The sequence below is a fragment of the Lissotriton helveticus genome, chromosome 12 (genome assembly GCF_964261635.1).
Source record: "Lissotriton helveticus chromosome 12, aLisHel1.1, whole genome shotgun sequence".
Classification (NCBI taxonomy): Eukaryota; Metazoa; Chordata; class Amphibia; order Caudata; family Salamandridae; genus Lissotriton; species Lissotriton helveticus.
This window is the reverse complement of record NC_136073.1, coordinates 562,250,438-562,274,705: the sequence shown is the minus strand read 5'-3', so window position 1 is coordinate 562,274,705 and position 24,268 is coordinate 562,250,438. Positions and strand designations below refer to the sequence as shown.

Here is a 24,268-nt window from a genome sequence, read left to right as displayed (position 1 = left end):
CCCATCACCCGAACCTAATACCCTCGCCGTTATAGATTGCTTTATGTCTCGGTTTTTTCTTTCCACAATCCCATTTCCCTCAGGATGGAAGGGACAAGAGTACCGCAATGCAATGCCCATGCTGGTCATGGCCTCCTTATAAGCTCGAGAGCTAAAATCAAGACCCTGGTCAGAATGTAGCATGCCAATTGCGTATGTGCCGATATAGACTCACAAATCTTTTATACCAGTTCTGGCGTCAGCCGAGCGCTGGTGTCTAAATTTTTAAGTGAATCTAGTCTTAAATATTAATGGTACGCATTTTTTTCTGGGTATTTCGTATTGATAGTCTTATGCTATCTAAAAGAAGGGTCCTGGCAATACTCAGGGCAGTTCGCCACTGCGATCTCTGTTGCAGTTTTGACAGTTTATTGCAAATTTGTAATTTTGCAGGCTCTTCCCCGGCCACCAGTATTCTGGTTGTAATTCTCTCAGGGAATTTCTAGATCCCTCGATGCCCTAGACCTTCTCCCATGTGTGCGTCTGCTATTAATAAGACTGTCCTGTTCGTGTTTGGAATTACTCTATCCCCCACTCCAGGGATTCGAGCAAAAGGAACGGAGTTTGCATCTGTTATGTATGTATAATTGAGTGGATAGTTCACGGGTAGTGCTGCACGGTCACCTTTTGAAGACGTTTTTACCGCCAGCATGGTTTCCCCGTCTATGTATTTTTCTGAACGCTTTTTTGTGGTTACGGAAGCCTGTTTAGTTGCTTCTGCTGTGGCTGTGTCAGCCAATGAATTCCATGCAACGTGAACGCCATCACGCTGATGACTCAGTGTATGTATCACGTGAGTCTTTTGTAGTTCTTTCTGTAAAAGAACTACTTGTTCCCAAAGCGTTTTATGCTTTATTGTGGCACCTGTGTCATCTTTGTAACTGTTTTGAACCCAGTTCTGCAAGTCATTATTGTAAGATTTGACGCAGGAATGCGAATCGCACACTATTAGTGTCGGGAATTCACGATCGGCAATATCGAGCGCCATTTTTAAAGCTAATAATTCAGTTTGTTGACCTGAATTGTCTTTTACAGATTGAGACATAGTTACCTGTGGTCTCAATTTACCTCCATGCCACCGGCATTTAACAACCTCGCACGTAGCATTGTAAGCTTGCTTTCCCCAAACTGAGGGTTGTGCATATCCGTCTGTATATATTACACAGGCTTACTGTTGTAGAGGCAGAATTTCGATTGGCAGAGGTTTTTCTTTTTCATATGTTAGATATTTTAATTTTTTCATTTTCGGGTAAAAATAGTATTTCACTTTTTCTGTAGCAAGAGAGTTTTCCCATTGTATCCATTTTGGATCTAATGCCACGGTAGTTAAATTGCGTGGGCTTGTTAATGCCTCAAAGGCTGATTTTGCTGTTAAAACAGTTATCCTTTTGCCTTGGTCTCTTTCTTTTACTACAGCTGTTTGAACCTCATTTACAATGTTTTCCGCAAGACTGAATGTTTTTTCAGCTTCTGTGTACAAATGTGATTTGTATGCTATTGGTACCGTTTCTCTCTCATTAGCGGTCAGGTACGTGAATCCGCATCTTCCTGGCATGACTCGGATTACAAGGTTGCGTGTATTATCGCGAGTTTGCAATTTTGTTTTAGCTAACATGTCTGTTTGCAATGATCTCAAAATTTCTGTGTATTTTTGAGTCCAATTGATTGGTTTAAAATCAGGTTTTATTAGTTCATAGAGTGGTTTAACCCTCTCTGCATAATTTAGAATGTAAGTTCTTCAGAAATTCAGGAAACCTAGTATTGATTGTAAGTTCTTCAGCGTTTTAGGTGCTTGGAGTACAGCACACTTCTCTAAGAAATTGTCTGCTAGGCTTTTGCCTTCACTTGATAATTCATATCCTAAAAACAGGACTGTTAGATGGGCAATTCATGACTTTTTAAAGTTGAATTTGTAACCCTCTGCTGCGAACCCAAGTATTATGGTGTTCACTCTTTTCAAGTGAGTATCCAAGTCATCATCTGTTAGATAGATGTCATCGACATAAGATAATGCCTCATCATCATACATTTGTAGTAACTCTGTTACCCTTGCTGAGAATAATCCTGGGCTATTCTTGAATCCCTGTGGGAGTCGACAGAAATTGCTGCGACTCCATTATTGAGAAAGCGGTCAAATACCTGCTTTCAGGTGCAATGTTTTGACAAAAGAATCCATTAGAGATGTCTAATGTTGTTTTGTATTTTTTGTGCACGATGTTATTCATTAGTGCTGCACTGTGTGAGTTTTGTACTGCAAATGTCTTGCAACATGAGTTAAGGTGTCTGTAGTCCAAAACTAGACGATATGAATCGTCTGGCTTGGAGACAGGAAACAAAGGATTGTTCATTTGTGAGGTGCATGTTTCAATCACCCCCTGGTATTCAAGTTGATCTAAGATCTCCCTGACTTGTTTTTTAGCTTCTTGCTTAATTGGGTACTGCCTTTGTGCAGTTGGTTGACATTTTAACTGGATTTTGTGAGGAGGAGAGTCCTCATCCCATCCTACATGATTTTTATATAATGCAGGAGCTTGGGCTACTGCCCATTTTCTTGCATATGTATATTTTTTATGAATTGGAATATAATTTGAGAAGGCAGGCATAATCATTTCTTCGCTATGAGGGCACTCCCTGACAAACTCTGGTGGCCAGTCTTTCTCAGCTAAAAGGATGTCATTGCCTTTGGAAAGGTTATCCCAAAATAGACCCCTTATTTTCCTAGTCTTATCTCCCTCTATACGTAATGTTATCTCGTATATTGTATGAGGTTCGCTAACTCTGGTATCTGCAGTTTCCACTTGAATGTATTCATTTGTGTCCAGTGTCTCCAGATGATTCATCAGGATCCTGCGAGCTATTGTCACTTCTGCTGCGCTGTCTAGCATTGTCTGGGCCCACTCTCTGTTTTTCAGTTGTGTCCTCAGTATCCTCGGCATGTTTGATTATTTTAATACTGGCTACCTTCTTTCTTGGAAATTGTAATTTTTTACTTTGATGAGCAGGTTCCTTGTCTTTGGACTTGACGTGCTCTTCCCTGTGTTCTGACCGTCCTCTTCTTTCCGATTTCTGCGAGGAAGTCTGAAAAGATCGAGAGGGACGTGTATCAATATCTTGATATCTATCAGGTTTCTTCAGGTTATCCCTATTTCTAAGGTTGTATCTTTTCTCAGAGGGCTTGGTCCGGAGTTCTTTCTCTCCGTCGAGGAGACCTTCCTCTGGACTGGAATCTTTTTTCTTTGGGAGTGGATTGTTTATTTCCATCCCAGCTCTTTTTTGGAGTGTTTAGATTATTTTTAATAAACATCTTTTCAGGATTTTCAGTTAGTTGAGGTTTTACTGGTTTTCCACCCAAACTATCTCTTCCTAGTTCTTCATAGGATTTTTCTATGATGCTGGCAAGTTCAATTGGTTGGTCTGCTATATCTGTTTCTTTCAATTTCTGGAGGTAAGTTATATCCTCCGTTGCCAATTGAACTAACTCTCTATATGCCTTTGTTAATTCTTTTATTTTAACTAAGAGTTCTTCGCTTGACATTTTATTAATGTCAGGATGTGGTGTGTAGCTGGCTAGAGCTGGCCACGTTGCTCCTGGTCTACCTAGTGGACCGAGCCTGGTGATGTGATTATTATGTTTCAGGGCGCCTTTAAACCAGAGCAGGTGCTCTTGGTATTTTAATGGGATTTCCACCTCCTCGAAAGGAGTGTACTCTTCCGGAGGTTCCTCTATTTTGTAATAGTGGAAGTCGTGTGTGACAGCGTTTGCTGCTGGAAAGTTTATCCATGAATAGAATACCTCTGTCTGCCGATATTCATGGGCCTCAATTACGAATACGACTATTCCACCTCTTGGTGTTAGTCCATTTTCTATAAGTTTAAGAGTTATAGTTTTTCTTATGTTGACCGGAATGAGTATAACATTCGGGTCATTGTATCGGAGACTTGTGTCATCCGCTAGTAGTTGAGCTGCTATTCTAGCTGCCTCTCTTTCGTCGTCACTTTCTGACATTTTTACTGACAGAAAGGTTTTTGTTGCAGATCAAGTTTCAAGGAAACAAAGATTAGGTGCACAATATTTTGGAACACTGTATCCTTCAACGTTGACTAAACCAAAAACTATACATAGGAATCTCTTCCTACTAAGTTCTGGCGGATTTTAACCTCTTACCCACTCCAGACGTCTTTTGGAGTATTTACGGGAAAAAGGGTCTGTGTGAAAAAGCACAACTGAGTTACTCTAACGTCTTGCGTTAGATTTATCGCCTTACCAAACGTTGGGCACCATGTAGTGTAGTTCCTATATTCCCAATAGGCTCTGCGCATTGGAATAATATATTCAGCAGTGTAGACGTAGGACTGAGGTTAACTAGGTCTCTACTGACTATATGAGACTTAAGGTTTGCCAGCTAGCTCAGAGGTCACTAGAAACTTTCTCGAATAAACGAGGAGGAGTTTAACCTCCCTGGATAGACAAGAAGGGATTAGCTTCCGACAACCATATAACATGACAACTTTGCTCCCTCAGAATAAGAGTGTATCTCTAGAGTCGTGTGAAAACAATAGACAGCTATTTCACTCAGTCACATGTGCGTACTTAGTTTCACCAGAATGCAGAGAAAAGAAAGACGGGCGTTTTCAATAAAAAGGTGTAATTTATTGAGCAGTCTTCTTCCTCATACAAGAGAAATGAATTGCCACAATTGCAATACTCATAGTAAAGTAAAGTGCGTACAGTAAAAGGAGGATTATAAAATAATACTGTAAAAGCATTGATATGGTTTCTTAGCCATATGATACTTTAAAATAGATAAAATATATATACATATATACATTGACTAACGTTCTCGAATGGTGCTTCTAAATACGCCTACCCCGGTGTACCTGACCTAAGCCTAATACGTGGGAAGGAGTAAGTAAGTAGCAGTTTAAGTTAAGTTGGGTTTTGCCAAGAATCTGACTCAAGAATTCTCTTTAAGGGTTTAGTCAGCTCCGTACCTGGGTAATAGAAAGCAGGAGGTCTTGTATCTCTCTCTCAGGACTCGATATCCCAGTAACCCGCGATGGTATCTGGAAACACCGGAGCTGGATTTCTCGGCAGGAGAAAATACGGCGTCTCTCTCAGTGCGTCGAAGGAGGAGGGGCAGCGTCCGTGGGCTCTCGCATCAGCTGGGCTCTCGGGCAAGTAGATAGCTGCTCTGCTCCAAAACCACCACCGGGTCTTTGCTTAAGGCAACGTTGGTATATTTATACCTGAAAGGTGCCGGGTTTGGCGTAAGGTTGGACATAAGACGTCAATAAAGATGTCACTAAGAACTGGCCGTTCTTACAGTGCTTCACAGGAGTTCTAGCATGAAATCAAAACAAAAGCAAGGGGGATTTCCCAGGTTGCTGGAGGTTTGGTTTGTTTAGAGAACTCGTTGTGCTTTCTAGGGGGCCGGGGAAGTAGCCTTGCTTAATGTGAAAGCATGTGCTACGACTGAATATGGATATGATTACTATGCCGTTGTATGGATATTATTGATTATAACCAGACAAGGGCATAAAATAGAAATATCGGTTTAGGCTCCTGGATAAAAACACAATAGGTAGGCAGAGGAAGTTCCGCTAAGTAGCCCTCTATGTTCCCTTCTCCCCATGGCCTGAGCTCTTGTAGAGCTGTTCCTAATAGCTTTGGAACCTATAGTTGATGGAATTTTGTTGATATAGGAAGTGCCCCTCAGAGCTCTATAATTGTATTACCCCCGCGGTTGGGCTAGCCAGCCATGCCAGGAGTCTACTGGCCCTATCCCACTCTGCGTGTGTCCTGTCCATGTAGGTCTTATAATCGAAACACCTCAACCTTTCCTCCTGCAATGCCATTTCTTCTTTCTTTTCAGGCATCTCTTGGCGGAGTTCTGGGTGGTTCAGATGGCGAAGTTCCACCTCGTGCAATGCTCGGTCAGCCCGTTCTATGTCTGTCAGTAGCATTCGCCTCACCCCAATAGAAAGCGCCATGCATCACCCCCTGATGACAGCCTTGAAGGCCTCTAATCACTGTGTGGTAACAGCTCCTAAAAGTTCACATTCGTAACCTATTAGTTACATATGTAGAGGAAAGGGGAAAGAAGAAAGGATAAGTCTCTATATACAGTGTCCCCAGTTGATGAAGGTGGGGGAATTTCTACTTCGAATTTTAGTGCCCTCACACACCCTTGCGAGTGTCATGCTTTATCATCGGGTGTTGCTCCTCGTGGGGGTGGCGCTTCTGTCTCCCACGGGACCCGCAAGAGGGCTCTTTGTCGGAGATATTTTTAGGAGACGCCGCACTTGTGCATGTGGGTGTGGGGGCCTAAAAAGGTGTGTGCTTGTGCTTTAAAATTACCCACCGGTGCTGTGAGGATAATTTTTTCGTTTGTCCGGGAGGTAAAGGTCAAAGAATTATACAGGGGCATCGAGGCACCTCTATTACTAGATAGCATAGAGGACGGGCTATTACTCCGCTGCTCCTAGTGCCCGTGTGTGACTGTGAATGTGCGTGCTGGTCAACATGTCTTGCGCCGTCATTGGGTCCCTAGTGGATCCCCATGCGCTTCATCAGGACCGTGTGGGTGATATGCTAAGATGATAAATAGGAGTAGAGAAAAGACACTCTATCTTCCTCGATACCTCTTTTCAGGTCTGTATGCGCTACTAGCGCTTGAGGGAACACCTCTTGCATGTCCCAGCCCATTACCCCTTAAAAGAAGAAATCATTGCCTCCTCGGTTGTCACCGCGGCCTTGAGGGGGAGTCAGTTATGGTCCCCTCATGAAGGCCTGCTACCTGCCTTGCAGCTGGATGGACGCCTTGAAGGCTTCCCATTCTGTCACCCTGGAGTCCGTGGTCTGAGCATTAACAGCAAAATATATAACAATGTTGGCCCGAATCTCATGTACGAACACCTGATCTTCTAGTGCCTCAGGTTTGAGGCACCATGTGGAGATGGGCTGCTGCTGGGACCCCTAGTATAATCTGGTGAGTATTGGGTTGTGGTCCGATACCGTGCGAGTGAGGTATTCCGTCCCGTGTAACTGGGCATGTATATCTGGGGAGCACAGGAAGGTGTCTATTCTGACATGTAAGTCATGTACATGGGAGAGGTGGGAGTATTCCCTGTCCAGTGGGTGTGTACGTCTCTATATGTCCACCAACCCCCAATGAGATTGCCAGGCCCTAAACACCCTGGCTACCCTGTGTGCTGGGGCATTTCAGAGTGGTGGGTGAGATCGGTCAAGGGTTGGGTAGTCTATACAATTAAAATCCCCCCCACAATAATCAACCCTGTCAGGTACGGTGTCAGAGTTCCAGACAGGTGCTCCAGAAAGAGTCCCTGGTCGACATTCCGGCCGTAAATATACATGAGCGTAATACCCTTCCCTTCTAGTCTCCCTGTGACCATCACATACCTCCCCTCTGGGTCTACCTTGTGGCCAGTATGCTGAAAGACCCCTGCTCTGATCCAAATGAGGACCCCTCTGGCAAACGCTGAATACGCAGTGTAGTATCCTTGCCCTCTCCATCTGCGATGTAAGGCCGCCCCCTTCGAAGCTAGTGTATGCATTTCCTGTATCATCGCAATATGAATCCCTCGCCTGTTCAAGTGGGAGAACATTTTGTAGCATTTGTAAATAGAGTGCATCCCTCGGATGTTCCAAGAGAGGAAGTTATATATCGGCTGTGTCAACATCTCGTAGTAGCTTCTCTATGTCTGTCTGGCCCCCGCGCCCTGGCTTGGCGTGCAATGCAATGCAGTGAAGGAAGTAACCTACGCATTGTAACTCATGCCGCCTTGAGCTTATAGACAGCAGTGTCCCCAACTTAAAACAACGAAACTTCCCCAACTCCCACTCCCCAGGACAAGTGAGAACATCTCCCCCATCCAAAATGCCATCTGGCATAGTAACAGTCAAATTCTCAACGTTCAGGTGGTGGCTAGACAAATGCCCAACTGAAGGGAAACCCGCTCCTCCACCCCCCGGATACCCCCATCACCCAGGGCATTTTCATGTCGTCCCTCCTGTGTCCCATGTACCCCAAAACAGTCTTGAGCTATGATCCACCACCCCTCAGCTGTAAAATCCAGTGCATAGTTGCGCGCCATGGATAAGTCAAGATTTCCGCCGTTCTAGGAGTCACTTCTGGCAGAACCTGACTGGCATCTCCCACTGTGTTCGAGCTGGTGTCAGAATCCGAGTCCCTCTGATCCTCTCCCGAAAGAGAGGGGTTGCCCTGTGGGTTTGTGGCACTCAGGGAGGCTATTGCTGCCACAGCACTCTTCCTGTATCGGCGGGCCTCCTCCATTGTCGGGTGGCCCTTGAGTGTCCCCCCTCCCAGGGGTCCGCGCGTGGTCTTTCTTTGGCTGGTCGCTGCCGCTACGCCTCCGAATTCTCACAATCCTCGCTCCTCAATCCAGTCCCACACATCCTGAGGGGTAGTAAAGAATTTGGTCTCTTCAGCATGCACTAACCGCAGTCTGGCAGGGAACACCATGGAGTACGACACCCCCATTTGTCGCAGTTTTCTTTTTGCCATGAGTAAGGAGGCTCGCTGCATCAGTACCTCCCTGGAGAAGTCCGGGAAGATCCGGACAGTACTATTCTCTATTTTAAGTTGGCCCTTGAGGGGTGCTTGGCTCAGCATATGGTCTCTGTCCTTGTAAAACAGCAGGCGAGCCACCATAGGCCTGCGGGCTTCCCAGGAGGGGGCACCCAGACCGGAACCCTGTGAGCCCGGTCCAGCATGAAAAATGGCGACAGGCCCTTCTCCACTACCTCAGTGCGTAGCCAGTTCTTCAGATAGGCCATCATATCGTTCCCCTCAACTTTTTTGGGCAGCCCAATGACTCTTATGTTATTTTGTCGAGCCCTGTTTTCCACATCCTCCGCTCGCTGCTCTAGCACCAGGACCCTTTTTTCAATATCTGTAATTTTGCTTGCGGACGTGGACACTTGAGGTTTCAGGCCGCCGACCTCTCCCACCACCGTCATGACTCAGTCCACCAGCTAATTATGGTCTGCCCGCAGGGGGCCCAAATCTTCTCGGAGAGTTTCTATTTTAGTTTCTACAGCGGTACGTGAAGTTTCTATGACATTTAGTATATCATGATGTGATACGTCGTCTTGTGGGATGTTTTTTACACTGCGAGTCCCGAGGCGTCCTCGCGACTCCCCGTTATCCTCGCCCGCTGACTCCTGTTGTTCCATTTCCCATCTCTTGTTGACTCTCCCTATACTGGGAACAGTATGGGCGCAGGCCGGGCAGCAGGAGCACCAGCAGGTAGCAACTCCAGGCGTGTGTAGGTATCTTCCGCAGCAAGGGCCTCCGAGTCCAAGTACATCCGGCATGGATCTCAACCGACAGGCGCAGGGCATCTCAGTAGCGAAGCCATCAGGGGTGGCGACAAGGAGACAATCTACCTTGGCAGGAGTCCCCGCCCGTATTTACCAGCAGAATTAAATCAGCCCGGCCGGAGAGCACCCGGCCGCGCAACAGGTCAGTTTGGGCCGGCTCCCAACCCTGGGCCCTGTAGCTGTGTGGGTGTGAGCCCGTCCCTCAGCGCCGCCAGATAATCCTTCCACTCAAAGCTCGAGGCCTCAGTGTCCCGGCCGCCCTTGTTGTTCCGGTAGCCTCCAGTCCACCCACTGCAACTTCCCCTCACAGTTGCAGGAGCAGCACCACCTCACTGTCTGTTTGCCCGTATGATGGGGTTAGCAACTGTAGCTGCGGCAGCCCGGTCCACCACTCAGTCCCAGGTGCAGGAGGTAGGCCACCTCCGCACGTGGCACTGCCAGTTCCTCTCGGGACCCACTAAGGATACAGTCTGGTCCTCTGGCTTCGCTGCGCCGGCTGTGCCCCGCCCCTCCCCGCAGGCGGGTCCTCACCTCCAGCCTGCAGTCCGGTAGTGTGCCGTCCTCGAACCCTCAATGGTTCAGGCCTCTCGCCTTTGCACCACTTTGTTCTCTCGACGGCCAGACCTCTCAGCACCCGCGCTGGCCTCAGCGGGCTCCTGCTTCAGAATGGGCCGGTGAGATGCTTGGTGCCGGACCGCACGGCGGAGGCCACCCCAAGGTCTTCGGTGCCAGTTTCTCTGTCCTCTGCGCCCTTTCCGTTACTGCCCGGTTTCCGGTCAATCCTACCTCGGTGCGCCGGTATCCGCTAGAACCCGCCCCTCCAGCGCTCCGCCGGTCCCGATCGCCTCCTGGGGACACCGTGTGGGAGAGGCGGTCACCAGTTGCTCCCTCAGAGTCGGAGCTTAAAATGCAGGCACCATCTTGCCTGTCTCCGCAACTTCTCTGTACTGCCTTTTTCGAAGTGAAGGCGAGCCGCTGGTCCTCGTCTGCCAACTCCTGCCTGCTGCTCCAACCTTCCTCTATCCGGGGGTGACTTTATAAGTTGAGGGGCCTCTCAATATCGGGCAGCATGGGCTGTGATGGGGGTTCACGGCAGGAGCTCTGGTTTAGGCTCCCTGCTCCATCGGCGTCCAGCCACGCCCCCAAGGGCATTCTGTCATATTTGTAGTTGTAGACATGCTATCCAATATGTCCCATTTTAAACCCTTGAACAATTTGCTTACTTCTAAAGAACTAGCTTGTGTGTTTCTCCGACAGATAGTGCGCCTTCATGGCCTACCCTCCATCACTGTATCAGACAGGGGCCCTCAATTCGAGTCCCATTTCTGGAAAGGATTGAACAACTTGATGGAAATAAATGTAGGACTCTCTACTGCTTATCACTCTCAAACAGACGGTCAGACAGAAAGGGGGTCAACCAGCGTATCGAGCAATACCTACGGTGTCACCTCTTACAGGGAGATAGGAAATGGGACTGAGTTCTATGGACTGTGGAGTTTGCGTATAACAACAGTGAACATGTATCTATTGGGGTATCACCTTTTTTCTGTAACTATGGGTTTCACCCTCGCTGTGGTTTGGTATCGCTTTTAGTACCTACTGATTCTCCAGCCCCTCTAGATTTGGTGTCCCGTCTCCAGGACATTCCTGTTTTCGCCAAGAAAACTTTGGACGAGGCATAGAGCAGGTATAAGGAAGTAGCTGATCGGCATCGTTAACCACCACCTGATTATGCTGTAGGAGACAGGGTATGGTTGTCCACTCAGAACATTCAAATCAATGGTGCAAACAAACTGAAGCCCTGCTTTATTGGTCCTTATGCTGTTGCCAAAGTGGTGAATCATGTCGCTCTGAAGCTTGACATGCCTGACTCATTGCATATCCATCCTGTCTTTATTGAAACCCGTCGCCCCTGGTACTGTTCCGGTACAACTTCCCCCTGTTTTGGTGGATGATAGTCCCGAGTATGAGGGGGTGTATATTGTGGACTCCCGCAGGGTGCGTCGTCGGTTGCAGTACCTGATCCACTGGAAGGGTTATGGGCCTGATGAAAGGACGTGGGAACTGGCCTCTAATGTGCATGCTCCCCGTTTGGTTTGCTTATTTCATCGACGTTATCCGCACAAACCCAAACCCGTTGTGGGAGCGGTCTTCGGGGGGTGTAATGTCGGGCTTCTCAGAACGCGCTGGTTGCAGCGGCACCTGCTCCTGCGTTTGAGGGCAGAGAAGCGAGCCCCGCCCGGTGTTCTCTGTCAGCGGGTGAGGGCGATGCTTGATTAGTATTTAATGGAGGGATCCACGCTGGCAACGCACTCCACGTTCTAGCACGGATTCCGCCAGGCCTCCCTCCGTTTTGCCTGACTTACCTGAATCCTGTTGCACGCAGTTTCTTCTGTAGCCTCTCCCTCATGTTGCTGGGCTTATTGCATGTCTTTCTTCTTCCTGGGTCCTCTGGTGTTCTTCCGGGGGCTTGTTGACACGCTGCTCCTTCCTGGCTGGTAACTTTGTATCCAGGGAACTTCTGTTTCTTAACCGTTCGCTTCCTGGTAACTTGTCTCTGAAAGACAAGAAATAAGGCAAGGGCTATAAAGAATCGCAGTATCTTTGTTTTTTTTGTACTCAGGGCTGCTTTTTGGAAATAGAATAAAGCACTTATCTGATGGTTCTATGCTCTTGATGGGTGATTCTTGAGGTCCTCTTTATTTTTGGTAAACTCGTTTTTAACTGCAAAGGAGAAAGAAAAAACACTATTACAAAAATCCAAAACCCCACTAGTGGGTTTTTGCTTATTGTGACCTCTGCTCTTTTTTCCTTTTTTTCCGTGCTTCCTCCTGACTAGGGAAATTCGTTTTTTGATTTTTCCCTAATTGCAGGAGTAACAGATAAATTACTAATTTTGGACTCAGGGTCCTAACTATTCCTACGGTGTCTCTAACCTGGGTTTGTATATTATTGTTCATTACTTGTTTAAATAACAAACTTCCGCCGTACTTCTACAAATTGAACATGGTCCTTCCTTTTAGACATTGGGAGTGTTCTATCATCCATGAAAGTCATTTCCTCGCACGTATTTGGCATATTCCATTTAAGGTATCTCATTAGAAATAGGGGAGGGGTAACATATAGCTAGCTCTTTTACCCAGTACTTACCTTGTGCTTTCTCCTTCAGGGTTCTAGACGACCACCCCCGCCGAAAATCCAGTGGACGTCTACCCATTCTTCCTTCCCTTGTTTTGTTTCCCTCCTTCCACACCTTCCGTCTTTTGCTTTGACTAAGTTGGGCGAAGGAGGTGGGTGAGGGAAGTTTGGATCTAGCATCACTTCCATCCATTTTGTCCCTGTAGTAAATCCAGGTGAGCCTTTACACCAAGCTGATTTCGGCCCTGGGGACATCATCCCCTGGGGCACGGCAATCTATATATTTTTTCTTTAAAGGAGAAGGGGGTGCGAGTAGCCGACCTCCCGGGCCATTTTTGACCCTGGGTACCCCATCCCCCAGTGTATGGCCATCTTCTTTGGGACCGCGGGGGGAAGCCTGAAGCCCCCGCGTTCCCGGCCGGCTCGTAGCTCCTGTTGGAGCCGGCATTGCTTTTTATCCCCAGGGGGCTGCTTAGATGCAGCTCCCTGGGGGTAAAAAGCAAAGTGCTCCACTTTGAACAAGTGAGAGCAAAATGCTCTCACTTGTTCAAAGTGGAGCACTTGTTTGCTATGGGATGGTGGGAGCAGTGATCCCGCCATCCAATAGCACATTGCAATGTCCTGGGGTGGACATCTCAGAAGATTGCGGGAGCCAGCCCTGGGGGGTGGTGGTCCGCAGGGCCATTTATGGCTCAACAAGGGAGGCAGCACAGCTCCCCACCAACAGTATTTAAGCCCCAGGGAGGTGGCAGCCCCTGGGGCTCTGTGGGGGGCTGCAGCAGCCCCTGGGGCTCTGTGGGGGGCTGGAGCACCCCATGCACCTTTCTATATATAGCCTCAGGGAGGTGCCAGTCCTCAGGGCTTCAGGGGACCACATGCCCTCCCAAAAATTAAGATAATTAGCCCCGGGGAGGTGGTGGTCCCCTGGGCAGCAGGGGCCACGTGGCCCCCCACGTTCAATGTATAAACCCTGGGAAGGTGGCAGTCTCTGGGCGATGCGGGGGCCCGCACAGGCCCCGCATCTATTTTTAACATTGTCCCTGGGACTTGGCCTACCCGGGGGCCCAAAGGAAACGAAGTGCGGGAGCCTGCGCTTCGTTTAAAAAAAAATGTTGGCTGGATTTGCAGATCCACCGCAAATCCTGCTGAAATCTTTATGATTGTTTTGGCCCCGGGGTCCCTCTGGGCCCCCCTGAGCAGGCCTATGGGATAAGGGTGTTTCTGAACCCTTTTCGAGTTTTTTCACTTTTTTTTAACCTTTTTTCTTGTTCAACCGAGTCACAAGATGGCTGCCAAAACTTTCTGATTTGAAGTGTTGGCAGCCAATCAGATTGCAGGCACAAGCTAGGGAGGGTTAACGGATCCTCCGCGTCCCCAATTGCAGATCTGACAAAAGTTTACATTTCTCAGGAACTACTGAACGAATTTACACCATTTAACAAAAAGAGTGCTTTCTGAATCAAGAGCTACCTTTTTGTCAAATTTGGTGTAATTCCATTCAGGAGTTTGGGCTGTAGCTGTGTCTAAAGTTTCCAATGGAAGTTAGCATGGAGAAAATATGTTTTGGGACCCCCCTGTTTTTCCTCCACCCCTGCTTGACTAATCACCCCGAAAATTTATGGTAGAATTGGCTTATACCCATTTGACAATTTAATTTACATATAAGTCCCTAATATGTGCACAATATGTGCCGAGGCCAGCAAATTAAATGCAACTGGTGGGCATGCAACACCGATTGTGCCACCCACTAAGTAGCGCTTTAAACATGTCTCATGCCTTACATTGCAGAGCCTGTGTGAGCAGTTTAACCTGCCATTTTAACCTAGTAAAATAAACCTTTTTCTAGGCTCAAACCTTACTTGTTAATATATATGTCGCCCCTAGGGTAGGCCCTGGATAGCCCAGAGGGCAAGGTGCAATGTATGTACAAATTTGGACATGTACTTTTAAGTTTTAAGTGTCCTGGTAGTGGAAAACTCTGAAATAAATGTTTCACTAGTCTATATCTCCTATAGGATACCATTGGCATTACCGTATTACATTTTAGGCGTCATTTTCAAATGGGAAGATAGGACTGATTCAAGTTTGGTGTCTCTGGAATCCTAACTATGGTGAATTTGGATTTTACATTACAATTCTGAAAATCCCACATTTAGAAAGTTGGCATTTTCTTGCCTTAGTCACTTGGTGCCTGTCTCCCATGTCTGGTCACATGACTGGGTGTAGTTGGCAGTTGGGTTTTTGTGTATTTCTCCTAGACAGCCACACACAATGGGCGCTTAGGTGTGACTGAATGGTCCATCACTGGAAGGATGGGAGGAAGGAGCTGGGCCCAGCTTCACTTACCCCTGAATAGGCTGTGTCCTGCCACCACACAAAGAGCTGCATACCCCCTGACGTTATTCTGGAGCCCGGTCACCAAAGGCAGGACATCTGTGTACTCCAAACGGTTGCCTCTAGAAGCATTTTCCTGCTTCAAAGGCACAACTGTGTATAAATGAAGGACCTCAGACACCACCACTTCAGTATACTTCTGGACTTGTGGATACTCTGCCAGGAAGAAGGACTGCTCTGCTGCTGGAAGGAATGCCATTCTTCTGGACTGCACTCTGCTGGACTCTAGCTTTGCTGTGCTGATCTTCTGCCTTCTGACCTCTTGCCTGGATGAGAAGAATTGCGCCTGCATCTCTGGAACCCAGACCTAGAATGACTCCAAGGGCTAGTTGGCTTGCCTCCTGATCTGAGCCTTTAGGGACATAACAAGCTTCCAACCTCCAGGATCCATCTGTGACTCTACCCTGCCAAGTGCTAAGCAATGCAATCCCAAGCAGAACCGATGCATCTTTGCAGCCTAGTGGTATATCCCTGGGCAGAACCGAGGCATCACCACTGCTGCGTGGATGGGACCCATTGCAAAAGACCCCCATCGTAGACCTGCAAACCCTCAGAACTGACACGTTGGCACAATGGTGTGGTGCAACAGTCCAATACAGCCTCAACAACGATGGCCACATTGCAGCCTCTCAGCTCTTCGTAATCAATGCATCACCAGCTACGCACCACATCCTTGACACCAGACTTCTCATTGCAAGCCCCGTTGATGGGATCCCCAAAAAACGATGCAACAGAACCTTGCCCCGCAGCTTCGCTACATCTCGGAAGGGATACGTCTCTTTGATTGTGCACCTTTGATGCAGATCCACAAAACGCTCTGCAACCAGGATTTACGGTAAGTTGTTCAGCGGGCCTAACCGGATCCCTACACCGGCATGCACTCCATTGCAGTCAGCCTGAACTTGTGACTTTTTACCGGTTCGGTGCGACCAGATATACCCCCAATGGTGCATTGTGCTTCTTAGTGCTATTTTCACTATAAACTTTGACACTGAATATTTCCAGTTCTACTAATTGGATTTTCGTCATTTTGGTCCTGTTTTATTTATTAAACTAAGCTCTATTTTTCAACCTGGTGTGGGATCCTTTTGTGTGGTGTTTTCACAGTTTTACTGTTTGAAGTGTTGCACAGATATATTACATATTGCCCTTAGGTTAAGCCTGACTGCTCTGTGCAAGGGGTGAGCACAGGTTAATTTGTGGGGTTTCATGCGCCTTACCCTGACTTAGATTGTGGTTGCTGCTTCACCAAGGCTTACATCCCAGTCAACCAGTAACCCTATTTCTAACACTGGTGATTAGTGGTGAGGATAGGACTTGTGTTTGAATAGTGCCATACAGTGATTTGGTGTACACTGCCATCCCTTATCTAAGACCAATTTGGGTTTAGATTCTCCTTGATTGGCCTTTTTTGATTTTCATTCTTGCTCTACCTGACTGTTTGTGTCTGTGATCTCACCTGCAAAGATGGAATTCGCCAGGAGAGGGGGCTGCCCGCTAAAAGGAGCATCAAAAAAGTAGAGCTCCAAAAAGCCTCGAGAGCATGGGCAGAGGCCCATCAATTGCCAGGGAAAAAAGATGGCCCGGAGGATGATGAGGATGAGAAATGGTCAGAGCAGGACCCAGAGGATGGCCTTGGATTACACCCTGTTGAGGATGGGGATAACCTACTCCGAGGCTTAGAAATCCCTTCATGTGCAGGGATCAGTGTGTCCTCCCGCAACCTGTCCCCAGAGGAGCTGGCAGAGAGGAAGGCGCAGAGGGAGTACAGGCTGTAAATGGATGAGCTCAACATGGAAGAAAAGAGACTGGCCAGTGAGGCAGAGCACAAGAGGCTGGCCATGGAGACAGAGGAAAAGAAACTGCCTATGGGGGAAAGAATTGCTTTAGAACATTTGGCTCATAAACAGAGCCTTAAGGAGCAGGACATTAATGTCCAGGTCTGCTCCACGGAATCCGGTTGATGCATATAAAGATCCACCTCCAAACGTCACAAACACTCTTGTAGAAAGACACAGAGTATTTGAGCCATTAGGTGAGGGATAAAAAGGGAAGGAAGGGGAAGGGTCAGCAGGGAAGGGATAACCTGTAACGACAAAGCATAAACTTAGGGAACACGCATTAAACAACAGGCTACTCTCATAAGGTCTCACTAGAAGTTCGTGTGTACCTGTTAAAATAATGGAACGTGACCCTGGGTTAAACGTATATCATCAATCACCTCCTGTCTTGACTGTATGCCTAGTGGAACATAAGCAGAGGTCAGAACCCACACACACCCGCTTATGAAACAAACAGGCATGGAAGCAAGCCCCCCTTTTGTCAGCGTACCATAACAAAGGTAATTGGAATCTATGATACTGGATTCTGGAAGCAATAATTGTCCTAGCACGTTCAGAAACTGTAGTGTGTAGGGAGCAAGAACCACAACACTCTGCTCAGTACAAACGTTGGAAAAGAGAACGTTGCTTGGTCACACTAATGTCAGCTTTATGTACAATGGACCACAACCTCTTTGGGGAAGAATAACCACTCTGATGGATGCAAAGAAATAGTAATGTCCGAGATACACTGAGCACGGTAGCGCGTAGTTGGGACCGCTACTGCGCTCCGCACACAAACCCAGAACACACTGATGAGCACGGTAGCGTGTAGTTTCGACCGCTACTGCGCTCCGCACACAAAACCAGAACACGCTGCTGCTCACAAATGATAACGAAAAAACTAGGAGCTCCTAAAAGTTGGAAATAACTTTTAGAGCATGGAACGGTAACGCGTAGCAAAGACTACCGCGCTCCGCTCTCAATAGGAACAAGTCTATGGGCCAAAAAGCGCTGTCAAGAAACAGTCCTCCTGATAACGCGGCAACACTCCCACGAGTTCCCCGATCCTACCCGGAGACAGGGACCAGGTTAAAGGCTCCGCTTGGAACAACAAAGCAGCGGACTTCTAGCTGCGTGCACGAAGGATTCCTTCCTCCGGAAGTCGAAAGAATTACACGCAACAGGAAGAGTGTTGAATGTCCTCAAATACCTCGCTTTCTCCGAGGAGTCTGGGAGATGTAGTTCCATTGTCGGTTCTCGGCTTCTTGCCGTGCAAGGCACGAGTACTCCCACATATCACAGTAATGTAGGCGCAGCTCAAGAAGCCTGACAATTAAGGCTAAACTGGCAGAGTCCAGCAGTCATGGTGGCAGCATGTGTTCAGTGCCCTCTGGAGACAAGAGGGTCCACACTCCCACACATCTGGTGCCTGACTTTGTGGGGAACGATATTAACAAGTGGTTTGAGGCTTATGACATTACCTTACAGATGCACAAAAACCCTGAGAAAGAATGGGGGCTAGTTTGTAGAGGCATATCCCTAGTGGAGCGAGGAAGACCTTCCTGGCCCTAAAGAAGGGAGACAGGATGGGGCATCCCCCTTTGAAGGAAGCCCTTGTCAGATAGTATGGTCTGACCCCAGAAAAGTACAGACAGAAGTTCAGAGACCGTCAGAAACTGGCTCAATAGACCTGGGTGGATTGTGTGGATTCCTGTTGCAATGCACTGGATGGTTGGGTCAAGGGCTATGAAGTAAAGGATTATCAGTGGCTGTACAATTTGATTGCAAGGCAGCACATGTTCAGTCTTTGTGTTTGAGATCTGCAGCAACACCTTCTTGATAGTAAGATCACTGAACCCAGAGAGCTTGCTAAGGAGGCAAACTTCTTTGACACTGCAGAACCCCTCCAGGACCCCCGCCCTCTGGTAAGCATATTTTAGGACTAGATTTTCAGCACTTAGTCAACTCAGCTCAGAGGTTTCTGAAGTTAATTTCTTCCTCTGGATCCAATACCTCATCAACTTTCTAGAACACTTTCCCTTTCAGCTGGCAGTTTTCACTACAGAGACTGGCCCAAATATCCCTGTAGAACAGGCCAGGGTACTGGCTTCTCTAATTCTGGAATGAAGCCCAGGGCATGTGAATTCTGATCAAAGGGCTGGAGAGGGGTGAGTGGACAGAGTCATTTTGCACCTGGTAGTGAGACATCATTGTTCGTGCATACCCACTCCCTCTTGTACTTCAGTCTGATAACTTCATGCAGCTTGTGGCACCATAATGCTTCCTTTTTTTTCTATCTTTTTTTTTTGTCTGTGTTCAAAAAAACAATTTTCCAAAGCAGTAAACACAAAGATAAGACTTTTTCCACCCCACCCCCCACCCCCCACAACCACAAAATTACTATGTTTCTAGGACACGAAGAAATGTTCCATTAAGAAAGAAAAGATTTGGTTCTTAGTCACCAGAAATAAAAAAGAAAAAAGAAAATAAATGTCAATGATAGAGGAGCTTAGATAAGCGCCGTCAGCAAGAAGGACACAAGGTCCAGCTTTTGGCTGATCATGAGCTGCCTCTTTCAAGCGGGCGCCCCTTGAATGATAGAAGGCAAATTATCCGTTTGACCCAGATTGTTCCAGCCAAGTAGTGAGAGGTTCCTAGATGTCTAGCCCCTTCTTCTGCCCTTTGCGGCCTTTTTTAGCATATACAGCCTTCTCGAGGTAGTAGGTCGTAACTAGCCTAGCCAGCCATTGAGAGAAGGGAGGGGGTCTGCCTCTATCCACGCTGAAGCAATACAAATCCTCCACACAATCATAGCAACAAAAATAAGTGCTCCACTTTTCTTCCTGTTCACCTCCTCTTGGGTCCCAAACAAGATGGTAATGGGAGTCAGTTCTATAACCTGAGCGATAAACCTCTCCAAAAAGTCCTGTGAAGACAGCCGCGGGTCTCCTCTCCCAGTAATAGTTGGAAAGGTGAGGGAAGCCCAATCAGAGGGAGGAGAGAAGGAGTGTTCCTTCACCAGTTCCGTATTATATTGCAGAACTGAAGCCCAGTAGTAAAGCACTATGTTAAGAAAAGCCCAGCCACCCCGTTCCCTGGGGAGAGACAGTTGCTTTAGTGCCCGCCCAGGCTGTGAATAGGCCCAGATGAATTGCTTGGAGATTTGCTGGAATTTCTGCAGCTTGGTTTTGTTAAATTCCAGTGGAATAGATCGAAAAAAGTAGAACAATTTCGGGAAGTATGTCATTTTAATTACATTGCATCTGCCTACTAGGGTCAGGTGTAAATTGTTGATTTGATTGAGAGCTTTCTCTGTTTCAGTAGCCAGAGCGGATAGGTTCTCAGTTACAATTTTGTCTATATTAGCAGTTATGGTTACCCCCAAGTATTTGGCCTTTGTGACAATCCTGCAATCCATCCAGGTAATTTCTTTGTTCTATTATTATTTGGGTTTTCTATTTATTCATTGCGTACCCCGAGATTTTTCCAAATCTTTGTGCCTCCAATTCTAGTGCCAAAATAGCGCTCTCTGGTTCAGGGGTGGTTATGGCCAGGTCGTCAGCGTAGGCCATAATTTTGGTGTCTTTTCCCTGCCTGCTTACTGCCAGGCTTATCGGATTGTTTTCAATTTTCCTAATTAGGGGGTCTAAGTAAAGGGCAAAAAGTAAGGGGGAACAAGGGCAAGTCCTAAGATTGTCTTAAGTTTATCTTAAGACTGTCTTAAGTCTGTCCTAAGTTTGTCTTAAGTTTGTCGTAAGACTGTCTTAAGTCTGTCTTAAGTCAAACTTAAGACAAAATCCTAACTTTACTACTACTATTTGCCTTCTATGAATATCAAAAGTAGTAGGACAGACTTAAGACAGACGTAAGACAAACGTAGGACAGACTTAAGATAGACTTAAGACAAACTTAAGACAGACTTAAGACAAACTTAAGACACACTTAAGACAAACTTAAGACAGACTTAAGACAGATTTAAGACAGATTTAAGACAAAATCCCAACTTTACCACTACTAAATGCCTTCTGTGAATACCATAAGTAGTAAGTTTAGGATTTGTCTTAAGTTAATTCTGTGAATCGGGCCCTTGGGCTTAAGAGTAAAAAAGAGAGGGTTCACCCCAAAAGGCAATGTTGCACAGAAAAAACGAAGTGTTGCAAGCTTGCAAGAAAACCACAATCTGACTGCCTGCTCTTGGGACTTACACACAAAATCGTTTGCACCTTCCCTGAGGGGAGCTACTGCTCTGTCCAAGTGTGAAGTGTAGTTAGTTCCTCGGCCTGCGAAACAGCACTTTAGAGACAAAGCTCACTGCCAAGGAGCTCCCCTACTCTCTTCCAAGTCACCAAAAATATTTATAGTGTCAGCATCCGGACTACAGACTTACAGACACTGAAACACTTGACATGCAGACCGATTTACTGACAAACTCAAAGGCCAGCATGACACAGGCACCCCAAGGACGGCCTGCAGTCAGTTACGGCAGGCAACTTTCCCAAGTACCAAATGACTGACACCAGAGACAGTTAGGTTTGCAACCAACATGGATTTCCTGCGTGGAGAACGAACGCCGCAATAGGACTCTCACAGGTGTCACTGCTATGCATCCCCTACTTCTGATGACCTCGAGCAACAATACAAATATCCAGACTTTAGCACAAACAGAAAATTTGAGACACTAACTAGACGGGAAAAAAACAAGCATTTGCAATGTAATAGGTACGCGAGTTTGAGCTATTGGCATTGTATGACAATGCAATGAATGTATGTGTTTTGAAAACCTGCAAGTGGTGCGCAAACACGCACTTTAAACTTATGGTCCTTGCTTAGGAGAAGCAAGGCTGGCAGTAAAAGAAACGCAGTTACTGCCAGCCAAGCTTGTCATAAGCAACGACTATAAGTACAAAGTGCGTGTTTATGCACCACTTGCAGGTTTTCAAAATACAGTGTCAATAGCTCAAATTCTCGCAAATGCAAGACCTATTGCATTGTAAATGCTTGTTATGCATGCGCCTGAGGCTTGTAATGTAATAGTATAATATTACTTTCATAAACCTTATGTATGCCTCCATCCACAACCTAAATAAGTATGCCCAACACTTCAAACAGTACAGAAATTCAATAGCATATAATATGTAGCAAACCTCTATCTGTCAGAAATACATGTTTCCTACACAGTCCCTCTATAAACACACCACCAGCTTGCCTTTAGACCAGTGCTTAATTTGCAAAATAATAAGTGCCAGGGCCCTTGTCAGAAGGCCGCTGTAGCTCGCACCACCCATAGCACCTGCTAACGCTGCTAATGACGGTTTCTACACAACTACTAACCATCACACTGCTACAGCCGAGGCAATTCAGACTGCTAGAGGCCCCAAAAGCTCACAGAATGGTGTGGGAGACAAGCATTAGTTCTGTTCAATTAGTAAACAACTGTTGCCCTACTCATCTCCAAATTACACAAACAGCTATCGACTGTCACAAGTGCTGGTGCTGACAATTAAGTGCCTGTGCCGAGCACCAGGAACCATCGGCTCAAATTAAGCACTGCTCTAGACCTAATTAATCAAAAATATGCTAACTGTGGGCCAGTAGTATTTACATCGATCTTGTAATTTCAAATCTCAAACCCAACTACATTTGTATAATGTGATTATTGCACTCTCACTATCCCTGCCTGACATAGAAGTTTGCAAAAATGTTCTATTCTTCAGAGATACACATGTTGTAAGCCATATGTCATATTTTGTATGGTTGATGACGGTCTGTGAGACACAATCATTTTATAAATTGATTCTGTATGGTTCTATTTTTTTCTGTGCCCCTCATGATATCTGCTGCTGCCTCGCCTTGAATGTTATGTATGGAGTGTTGGGGATGTCATGCTCTGTATGGCTGAATGTGGAGATCAGCTGAAGGAGGAGACTGAGTAGGAACCTGGTAGGACAATTAGCCAAATACTTAACACCAGCTCTACTTTACTATTTATTAAAGGAACTACCTGCATAATCATTGTCCTGCACCTTTTTGCATCCTTACAGCTACCGTATATATAAGGGGCCTGGAATAATGCTGTCAATACAATACGTTCAGGTCCATGTTATACCTGAGACCTGCCAAGTATAAAACAACTGTTTTTCAATTCAAATCAGGCATTTCATCTGATCAGCTCTGACCTATTCTTGCAATGGAAGGAGAATGACTTCTGCAAGTTATCTTGAAGCCACTTTACAAGCCACATGTGTGGATTTTAGCTATCACTCTCTGGCCTGGAAAGCCCAGAAGTTCCCAATATATACCAGCAGGTCATCTGCTCACAGGGATGGGAAATTACGTTGTTTCTTCCCACGAGCAGTGAAATACCCCTCCTTAACCACGCCACACTGGGCTTGACGGCGAATGCCAATGACATTGGCTGGAGCCTTCGCTGGGATCTATATTCAGTGGAATTTCCCTACAAAAAGACTCTTGCCATTGATCTGATGTTTAAAAGTATGATCCAGGCCATATAACTGAGCCCTACATCTTTTCCAAGCATGCTCAACTAAGCTGAAGTTCATATCAACCAAACAGTGCTGGTTAAGCACAGCTAAAGACCTGTGAGTGTCTCAAGGCGCTGGAGGGGAAGTGGAGGGGGGAAGTGGAGGGGGGACGGGAGGGTTGCAGGTCTGACTGGGCGTTCTGGTTCATTTGAAGAGCCAGGTCTTGAGATCCTTCCTGAATTGTCTCAGAGATGGGGAGTGCCGGAGATGAAGAGGCATGGCATTCCAGGATTTGGCTGTGAGGTAGGAGAAGCATCTTCCTTCGGTCCTGGCCTTGTGAATCGGACAGATGGTGGCCACTGCAAGTTGGGCAGAGGGGAGGTGTCTGGTGGGTGTGTGGAATTAGAGCACTGGTTCAGGTATGTAGGTCTGGCATCGTGGCAGGCTTTGTAGGGGTGTGTGAAAAGCTTTTTCATATTTTTCTTAGGTTCATATTGCGAATATCACAATGGAAAACTTTAGTTGGAATCCTGGTAAAATGATATGTTGACAAAAGTTTTGCAACCTGTGCGTTCATGAACTTCCTTTTTGAATACAAAATATGAATACCAGCATATTGAAGGAATGCATTAAAAATCCATATACTGGCGATTTCTAGGTTCTCTTGATTACTTACATAGGAGGATCCTGTCTGCATGCCAAGTGGAGTGATGACAGGTGAGTTAATGACATCAATCTGCCAATTTACAATCATTTGATATATCACTTTGTTTGTGATACAGCAAAAAAAGGAACATGGAGGTGAATCTTTATTTGAAGACGAGAATTTGATGTCGACCCTTGCGGATCTGTTCATAGCTGGGACAGAGACCACATCTACAACTCTTCTGTGGGGTTTGCTCTACATGATGGCATTCCCGCATGTCCAAGGTACGTTTGCCCAGAAGAAACCTACTATGTAGAAACATTATGTGTTGAAGAGAGCATTCATTGTCTTAGGATATTGAATAAGAGAGAGCTTGTCAAGC

At 46.5% G+C, this 24,268-nt stretch overlaps 1 protein-coding gene across 1 annotated transcript in view; it reads left to right on the top strand.

The window, feature by feature from the left end:
- The window catches only part of LOC144799179 (cytochrome P450 2J2-like), a 488,767-nt gene that overhangs the window by 394,931 nt on the left and 69,568 nt on the right, over nt 1–24,268 (top strand). Inside the window, exon 6 of the mRNA XM_078670429.1 lies at nt 24,023–24,170. Within this exon, the coding sequence (XP_078526555.1) occupies nt 24,023–24,170 (148 nt within the window). The remainder of the gene's footprint in view (nt 1–24,022; nt 24,171–24,268) is intronic.